Source organism: Exophiala xenobiotica (assembly GCF_000835505.1).
Source record: "Exophiala xenobiotica strain CBS 118157 unplaced genomic scaffold supercont1.3, whole genome shotgun sequence".
Lineage (NCBI taxonomy): Eukaryota > Fungi > Ascomycota > Eurotiomycetes > Chaetothyriales > Herpotrichiellaceae > Exophiala > Exophiala xenobiotica.
Genome location: NW_013562492.1, coordinates 1707509 through 1717011, shown reverse-complemented (window position 1 = coordinate 1717011; position 9503 = coordinate 1707509). Strand labels below are relative to the sequence as shown.

The following is a 9503-nucleotide window of genomic DNA, read 5'->3' as shown; positions in this document are numbered from 1 at the left end:
CTCCTCCCCCGGTACCCTTCGTGTCTTTGGTGCCCACAGAACTAAGCCCTACGGCATCGAATATCCCGATCGAGAAACCGTTCAAGAATCCAAAGTGAGAATCCCTGCATGATTTTCGGTCACTCCTTGGTCTTACCTAACCAACCATACCATGCAGACCCACATCATCGGCACCACTACGAGCACCACGAGTATCTCGAGCCAGTTTTGCTTGCCTGCTTGCCTGTTGACGCAGCATGCGTTGATCCACAGGGCATTCTCTGGCGCGCAATCTGCATCGCAGCGTCCGAACCGTAGTGTTCATACTTACCACAAGGAACATATCCCTCTCACATGCCACTCCAGCACCTGGACCAGGGTAGACTTGACTACCGAACTCTCATGGGTGGCCTACAAAACAGTCCTAGTACTAGTACTACTCTGCTTACGTAGACCTGTGCAAAACGCGGTGGAGGGTCAGGATCATTTCCCTCCACGACTAATTATCACTTGCCTATGCAGAAACCGCTTCCCCGGCGGGTGCGCGGTGAAGAGAAACGTGAAGGTGAATGCGACACGGTACCCAAACCGTAGACTCCATCAAGAGGTATCATGGATACAATACTTCTGAGTGCTACCACAGACCTGGTATCCCGGTAAGCTTCCAAAACTTGCAAAATGCGCTACTACTAGTAGTATGTACTTATGTACCTGGGTCGTCGGCATGGGAAAAGACAAGAAGCGAACACTGACAGTGAGCACGGCACGGCACAGTAACCGCCGAGGTAAGTGATTCCCAGAGTCAAGGTTCGATTGCCTAGCCCTAACTTAGTCCTAGTGTAGGTAGGTAGTCTGTGGTCACCCATACCATCACGAGCAGCACCATCCCAGATCGTCGGGCGGGCTAATGCACTGCCTTGTATACCTGTATCATTGATACTAGCGTCCCTTCGTTCCTTAGGGGCATTGTCGGATTCATTCACGTCCAACACTCGCGGTGTCGGGCAGCTGGCAGTACGCCGGTATCCTGCCTCAGTCAGGCCTTCCAACTCCACAGGCACAAGAAAGCATTCTCTGGCTGCCTATCCCTTTTATTGCCTTGATTCGGCTGGACGTCTGTGAATCAACTGTGCTTGCTCCTTGCTATGACCCATTGCGATGCCGTCGTTTCATTCTTCGCAATGGCCCCCAGTTGGTCGCTCCATGATCGGCATCAGTCATCATACATCAGAGCCAAACTTGACTTTAGTGTCTGTCGAGGAGGCAAATTGGCCTTGTTGAGCTCAGTCCGTATCGTTGAGCATGTAGTTTTCTGTCATCCGGGTCCTCTTTCTCGGCGAATTCTATCCGCCTCGCTGAGATCCTGGGCCCAGGGCGTCTCTGCCTCCAGGACCGACAAGACTCGAAGCATGGTTGCCATCGTCGTAGTTGACATCGGATTGGTCTGGATCCCAGTTCTTTTTCTTCGGCGGTGACTTGACCTCCAATCCGGCATTCAGGACTTGCATTCGGATAAGTTTCATTCTGGCTTCACGAATAAATCGCTCCACCGTGTCCAGGGCTGCCTGCTGTGCCTCGGCACGTGGATCATGTTGGACAGCATTCAGAGTGCCGTATTCCAGATCAACGCGAGCATCCAGCTTGCCGTCACGAATCAAAGCCTCAATCTCGTCCAGGAAGGTCGGTTTATCCGGGGGACTACCGAATGTCTTCTCCATACTGGCCAGGGTAACCTTGCTGAAAGGCACAAAATACTGAATGACGCTCTTGGTCCGGATCTTCTTGTAGATATCAGACACGAGAGGTTGCAGATAAATGTCCAGAAGGTAGTCTGCTCGGTATGATTCTAGAATTTCCAGACACTGACTGTACTTGGTGGCACAGAAGAAGTTAATGGCTCGGCGGATGTGTGGTTCAAGTTCTAGAAAGTTGCGGAAGCTGTTATTCTCCAAGACATTCGCCTGTAGTTCAGAGCGGTTCATGGAAGCCAAAGCACACAACCCGCCATAGACAGCCACGTCATTACTGCTTATGACATCGCTGTAGCTGTCTCCAATGCTGGGATCGACGTTCAGAAAACTCGTCGCCGCTTCACGATATTCGCCGATCGACATTTGCTGAAGACCCATAGCCGCTTGTGCCTTGGGCTGGTTCCTATTCATGTCGTCGGGCTTCATCTGTAGGTTGCGAATCTTGTGCACCTGAGACTGAACAGCCAGCCAATTCTTTTGTTCGATAGCAACCGCGACGATTCGGAAAGCGGTGGACGCAATATGTGTGGCGGTGGTACAGTAGTCGCGCATGCGGGAATAGGCCTTCACAGCGTTGTTGAGATCTCCGATCGTGTAGTAATGCGTCCCGAGGTCTTCATTGCCCATCTGCGTTCTGCGTCAGCGGTGGCTCATGGGAGGTGTAATCAATCTGAACCCACGCGGATGCTCTCTTTGATCAGGTTGTTCTTGTAACCCTTCAGCTCGTTTTCCAGGCGAGCAGTTTCAGCAGAGTTTTTCTTTTCCTGTTGTGCAGCCCAGACTGGGTCCAGTAAGTTTTCAACGTTCTTGCCCTTCGATGCTCGCTTCAACAATGCCACAGCCTCTTGGTAATTTCGAACGTCGGCGCCCTTCTTTGCCTCAACCACGGCCATTCGAGCTGCTTCTTCTGCTAATACAGTCGAGCATGATGCAATGAGATGGAGGCGGCGGAAGACAGTTCGGCCTGGGTGTTGTTGATCAGCACTGTGAAGTTGGCTTGCACGAGGATGCTCTCTTGCCTTTGTAGTTGGAGATGTAGGAGGGAAGATCGAAGTTTGGGGTTTCTGAGAGTGATTTGGTGAGTCTGGGCTTGTGAGATTGAGAGCAAGTTGATTTACCCTGTACAAGGATGTTGTAGTTCGGTTGATCTGAAGACTGCGCTTCAGTAGCCATCTTGATGTTGAAGGTGGCGCGCAGCCGCTGCAGACCTCGTTGTCGGGTGCAGCCTTGACATCCACTTCAGAGCACTGGCTAGACTATGGCGAGGCAGCAGGCCGATTCATCCAGGCGAGCGAAATCAGAGAGTGTGGCACGGTAAGTAGATTCAAGGTAATGTCACCAATCTACGAGTGAAGTGCCAGTGAGTGCCTCAACGACAGAGATGATGTCGTTTCTCCGCATCAAGTTAGTTATGTACCAGGTAACTCAGGCAGCCCCCAACAGATCTCTTGGCGTAGCTAAAGCCTGGAATCAAGGCTTCAGTTAAAGCAGTCCACGCCTGAAAGCCCATTTTCCTCTCTTACATCTCATCTGGTGTCAACACCAATTGATTGAGGAATGTGGTTTGAGCGATAAAATATCCTGCATTACATTTCGGCGCTCAGCGCTCTCATGTTGCCTATGACATCTGCCTCTTATCATACACGAGCTTTTCATCCATCAAGGAGAGCTTCAATGCGTGGTGTCTCGGCTGACATTGATCTCTCTTCCATTCCTACCAGCCTTTCACCCATGACTGACTTTTGTTCCCATTCATCAAATCCAAGAATGAGACTGTTCCCATATTCATCTCTGTGTGCTCGTCGAAAGCTGTCCCAATGTCCGAGATTAGAAGTCATAAACAACCAGAGGTCCATCTCGTAAGGCTCAAAGACGTATCCGAGCCAATTGAAGTCGTGCCAAAATTCCAAATCGCTAAAACGCACCATAGGTAATCCAAAGAAACAAATCCTCCTTCAAGCCATCAAAGCATTCAGGTCGAAACCTTGCCCATCAGCTTCAGTCGAAGGCAGCCAAGGACCTTTCTCCTCTTGAGTGGCATTGTGGAATGCCTCGGCTCTCTTTAAGGTCTCGACATCCAAGTCGGTCACGTAGTTCTTGCCATTAGGCAAAGTCATACGGACCTCAAACTCGTTGTGCAACATCATGTCATCCTTCCAGAGTCGACGTTCGCCATCATAAACACAAAGCACTCGCTTCTTCATGCACATCTTGTCGGCAGACATACCCCAGGAAGGTGGGTAGTGCTTTCTCTTCTTACGACCCTTGCCGACGAGAGAAACACCACCTTTGGACCAGGTCATTCCCTTTTTCGCGGGCCTGGTGGATTTGGAGATGCCACCACCGAGTATAGCTCGTCCTGATCCGGCATTCCTGGACTTGATGGCACCCTTTCCGGATCGGCTGTGGAAGGATGGGTCACCATCTTCATCATCTTCTTCGTCCTCTTCTTCCTCGTCTTCCTCGTCTTCGTCGTCATCGTAGCTGGTTGGGCCATCCTCCGACTTGAGCATGTGACGGTCCAATGTCTCTTGGACGCTGTCGTCATGGGTCATGCTGGCTAGATGTTGCGCATTGATGGCTTCACTAGGTTCCTCTTGTTGAACCACACGCAGCACACAATCATCGAGATGTTCATAAAAGTCCTGGGCATTGGTGAAGGTTGCTGAGCAGGTCGAGCACTTGCCAGTGGCATCTTGGCAGTAACTCGACAGCTTTCGGGTGTTGGAAGTCGGACTGCGCTTTCGGCTGTTGGGGGCGGTTTGTTCAACACCATGTACTGAGGTCAAGTGTCGTTTGAAGACATCTGCTCGATTAAAGCTCTTCTCCGCTGGGGAACCCGAGCCGGGGCAGAATCCGCACACCATGGTACCTTTGTAATGGGTCAAGGTGTGTCGGTTCTTGTCGTATTTGCGCGCAAATCCTTTGTGGTGATATTCGCAGGTGACGATGGGGCATTTCTCCGGTCGCTCGGCTTGGTGGGTCAGCATATGCGCTTTGAGATCCTTGAAGACCTTGCCACAGTCGGGATGTGGGCATCGACCTTTCTCGGCGCCCTCCTCACCAGGCTCTGACGTTGGACTTGAGTGGGAAACGCCAGATATGTAAGAGGCGAGCGACGGTCTTCGGCTAAGCATGTCGTGTTGCTGGTAGTAGTTGGAGTCCGTGAGAGGGTCGGAAAATTGAGTTGTGGGGAAGATGCCGTAAGGTTGAGGTGATGGGGCTGGGGAGCCGGTAGGAGATGTGCTGTTGAAAGAGTGCATGCTGGGCGGAAAGAGAGCTTGTTCAGGATATGTTGTTTCTCCATAAGACCGGGGCGCATGGATCAAAGATGGGTCTGCTCAAAGCATTGGTCAGTTAATCTTCACTTCTCTGGATGATGACATCGGCATGAGCGGCAACAGGAACGGAAAGGAAAAGAAAGGAAAGAGAGGCAAGGAAAGGACAATGGAAGACATGAAAGTACAGCGGAAGAGACGAACAAGATGATTCAAGCGGCGGCATGAAATTACCACTGCTTTGAGCAAAGAAATGAGACTGGAAGTGACTTGCAGATTTGTGGACTCGTGCTGCATTGGGATCATGAGATGTCATACGGGTTGGAAGTGTTTGACGAGGCGACGGTGAGAAAGATCTCGAATGGCTTGGAGAGACAAGGGTTGGGTGCTGTCTTGGATATGCTGAAGCTGGTGTTGTGGGTGACTTGAAGTTCGGTGTCGACCGATTGGCTTCGGTGGCAGGAGAAGGAAGGACAGAAGAGAAAACCGAACTTGAAGCTACCGGCGACACGGTGGATGTGGGCGGATCCAAAAAGGTATTGATGGACAGCAGTTGGGGAGACGAAGTAGAAGAAGATCGGTGACTTGACAAATGTTGCACGAATGGGGCATGGCGAGGTGGAACAGTCGACGCCTGGCGTTGAGAAGAGAAAAGATCGGCACACTCACCCACATAACTATCCGACAACTTCTCCAAGGACAGATCGGCTTCCATCGAGGCTCTCATCATCTCTTGGGAGAAAAAGTCGTGGTTGACAATGGTTGGCATAACGCCCAGACCGTATGGTGCTCCGTTGTGGTCAAACGCGTCCTGGCTGGAGATGGCGTGGGATGGCCCCGAGTATGGCGACCCAACGGTGGACGATGAGGCGCTTGGGATCGACGGGACCGAACCGGAAGAGATAAGGGCTGGCGGCATCTCGTGGAATTGGGGCATTTCTTGCTTGATGGACTGTGGTGCAGTCACAAACATGGACGCATTATCAAAATATGAGTATGGCAGGGTGTGAAAGTTGATCATGGTGTCAACGGAATCGTAGCTGTCCATGACCAGACCTGGAAATGGTGCCTGGATGGTTTGTTCGAGATCGAATATCTGATCCGCAAATTGTTGACGGCGTGAGTGCTCGAGGGCGAGCATGTTATGGAACGGAGCGCTCACAGCAGCAGCTGCATGAGCTTCGCAGGGCTGGAGGGAGGGGGGATGTTCTGATGAAATAGATCTTGGTCGGTACTGTCAGGCTTATGGGCCGACTAGGTGTGCACGTCGTTCGCTTGGGGGCGGAGGTGGTCGAGGAGTCGCTTGGAAGGGAGCGTTCTAGGTTCCTTGAGGCTCCGGAAAGGCTATCAATGAACACGAAGTCGAGACCCAAGAAGGAAGAGCTTGGGACCAGGAGGCTTGCTGAAAAGTGCCGATCAATACAGCGAATAGTATGGCAGGATGGGGCGGGAGAGGGAAGATGCCGAGACCAGTAGTGTGGTGTGCGTGACTCCGAGTGACAGGAGGAAGGGTTGTCGCCTTGTAGTTGCGTTAGGCAATGAACACTTGAAGGGTAGGAATCTGAGGACCAGTATCGACTGCTGGTGGTGTGCAGGTCGAGAAGTTTCAAAGGTCTGGTCTTAGGCTGAGGTGTTGGGGGGCGAAATCGTGAGATATAATAGTCGTTTGGATATCGCACAAGCGATGCCGAAAGCAGAGGCCCTGTCTTTTGAGATGAATCCACCTAGCCCTATATTTTCCCAGGGCCAGGATTAACAGCAGGGGTGATGTGCAGGGGAGCCGTGATTTTGGTGTGTGGCAGAGACGTGGCTGTGACGAAGTTTTACGGAGAATCCAACAACCAAAGTGACGGCTAATGCATGTGCTAGCAACCTAGCTCTCGGGGAGGCCTAATATCCATGCTGTCAGTCGGCTTGGGCTTCCAAACAAGTGGAAACACCAGCCCTAGCGCTTCGGCCGGTTCAATCTGGGAACCTGCGATCACAGATTGTTTTGGCTCTGCGGAGATAACAATCAATACTATAGTGTTTGACAGGAGGGGAAGTGCCTGATGGAATTGCAATCCGAATGCACAGCATGAGACCGGAGGATAGACAGACCTGATGGACGTTGATTCATTCACCATTCTCCGATGCTGTCTCATCAGGCCAACATGCATACCTTGTCGGTCAGATCTGCTATCCATGAGCTTCGCGAGGTAACAGTAGCAGTGCTGCACAGTGCTTGTCTGCAAGCGCCCGGTAGTAGTCGTGTCAGGAGATTCAGTCCAAGTTCCTTGCCGAGCAGACCAAGTCTCCAAGTTCCAACGGTGACAGCTTGTCCCTGTTTCCCGTCTCCATCTGAAGGCTCCTGGTACCATGACGATGGGTGGGAGGGATTAGGCTGGAGATGCTGCTTTGGGTCGAGTGGAGGGTGCGGTGACAGGGCTGTCGTCGATGGAGGGGACTTCCACCGACCAGTCAGAAGGTGCCTGGTGACTGGATTTGGGTTTCTCAGACTGCCATTCTGAGCGGGCGAGCATCTTCTGCGGGTTGGTCCTTTTGCCAGCAGTCAGAACACTTGCTCGACAGGGACTAGCCCATGGGTGCCCATGCAAACTAGCCGTAACACGGTCCTGGTATAGGCGAAGCCGATACGATTGGCGCCATCGTGCAGATGCGGTCAACCAGGAGTCCCTCCCTCAGAACGACAGGGCACAAAAACGTGGCCTACCCACCCTGACCGTCTTACGGATGCTGGGCATTGGATGCTGACCCTCGGCGTCGCCATCGTGGACCTGAAGTTGAGGCGCAATGGTGGACCCTTGCTCTGTCCCATTGGCTATCTCGTGCCTGAGCCACATTTCTGGGACTTTGGTTGTCTATTTTTTCACCGCTTCGTGGCTGAGGAGACCTTGGTGGCACTGTTAGTAAAGGAGCAATCCATACACCGTCACCGACTCTCCTCACTGACACTATGGTGAAGTCACGGTCGAAATTGGTCCTCCAGAGTCGTTTCATCCCCAGTTCCTCACCGTCTTCGCTAGTCGAGGTGGTATGACGACGAACGGGGTGGATTGAAGGGCAGGAAGTTTGGTTGACATGTGCACGTCTACCAAGACGCCATCATACGCTTTCCTCAAGTCATGTGGAGGAAGCCACCAGTGAGTCGGCGCACTGTGTCTTGAATAATCGCAAGCCGAATTGCTGCACCGTCCTTTCTTAGAATAGTGACTACCCTGCTTGCTCAAACTCAAAGGCTTCTTGCTTTCGGAAGGCACGATGAATTGATCCATCGATAGATCATGATCGCTTTCACTAAAGCCATCCAACTTCACACGTTTACTAGCATCTGCATCTGGTCAGGCTCGGATGCATATCAATGGTCAACCTGTGGCTGTTGTTTGGCTTGAAACTAAGCTGAGGCATGGCGCTCGAGACACCATCTCAGGCCTGGCGGCTTCAGATCCGGGCAAACACTTGCTGGGACCCCTTTCCCCTCGTAAACTCGGTCCGCAAAAGGACCATTCGTCTTGATTCGACACTCGGAAAGAACGATATCGTCTCTGTAGTGTTGGTGATCGGTAGTACCGCCCCCGCCGAAATTGGGTGATCGCTTGCTTACTGTACGTTTAGTCCTACGTCGATTGACTTGGGCGCACATTATTAGCATGCCGTTTTCTTAGGCGATTGCACCCCAAGGTGCATGCTGACCGTTACCTCGTCACCGCCCTCTCAAATCCCCTTGCTTCCATGCCAATCCCAGATGGGTTTCGGAGCTCTGGGTTCGTGACGGTACTAGGCTTTTGAGGGGTCCCCTACACGACCCACGTCGCATCTCATCAAGTCTACGCTGGCCCTTGATTGTAAGGCTGCAGCTTTAGTGTGAGGTCCATCACGGGCCTCGACAGTCCTATGGGCGACCGTGGGCGACATGCTCCTGACTGTGCTCAAAAACACCCAGTGGTTTTCCGACCGGCTACTAATAGCGCGGCAACCTTCGGAGGCATCTTTTTCCATAGGAGCAGACTGTTCTCCTTTCCCCACTCCCAGCCCATCTCCTGCACTTTTGACCCCCCAGCGAGCGCATCATGCACCCTGCACTCGTAAAGCTTTGTAGCTTTCCGGTCTAGGTGCATGCGGTAAATCACGAGTTCCCAAAGCTTTCGCCTTTTATGGACCGGATCACGTTGCGGTCAGTCATTGTCCACTCGAGCCAATCGTCCTATCTGCTTTTCTTCATCGCCGGGATCCTGAGCTTTTAATTGCTTGGATCCTCCGGTACACTGTTGCTCAGACCGCAAGAGGGTGAGTCTGCCTCGCCTAAAGACACACGTGCGAGCGCGGATAACCACACATGATTGACGCCAATAATGCCCTCACTCATGCCAACTTGTAGCCCTGGCGTGCCCTGGCGTGCCCTGCCATGCAAGTCCGTGCCCTTTCATTGCACAAGACAGCTCTCCGCACCATCGTCTGGAATTGCTCGGTTGGCTCAGAAATATTCCTTGTCTGT

At 52.3% G+C, this 9503-nt stretch overlaps 2 protein-coding genes across 4 annotated transcripts; both read right to left on the bottom strand.

The window, feature by feature from the left end:
• Positions 1–613: 613 nt before the first annotated feature.
• On the bottom strand, positions 614–3085 carry PV05_04836. Of its 3 annotated transcripts, XM_013461284.1 has the most exons (4): positions 2849–3085; positions 2750–2794; positions 2411–2694; positions 614–2357 (listed from the first exon to the last, which is right to left on the bottom strand). In XM_013461284.1, exons 1-4 carry the CDS (start codon positions 2901–2903, stop codon positions 1323–1325), a joined length of 1419 nt encoding a protein of 472 aa, XP_013316738.1. In that variant the 5' UTR covers positions 2904–3085; the 3' UTR covers positions 614–1322. The 3 variants fall into 3 exon arrangements, with proteins under 3 accessions (XP_013316738.1, XP_013316740.1, XP_013316739.1); XM_013461286.1 differs by having other exon boundaries at positions 2411–2794; XM_013461285.1 differs by having other exon boundaries at positions 2411–3085.
• A 208-nt stretch (positions 3086–3293) lies between these two features.
• PV05_04835 (uncharacterized protein) lies at positions 3294–6638 on the bottom strand. The gene is made up of 2 exons (XM_013461283.1): positions 5678–6638; positions 3294–5067 (listed from the first exon to the last, which is right to left on the bottom strand). The coding sequence occupies exons 1-2, from the start codon at positions 6147–6149 to the stop codon at positions 3686–3688; spliced, it is 1854 nt and encodes a 617-aa protein (XP_013316737.1). The 5' UTR covers positions 6150–6638; the 3' UTR covers positions 3294–3685.
• Positions 6639–9503: the final 2865 nt, after the last annotated feature.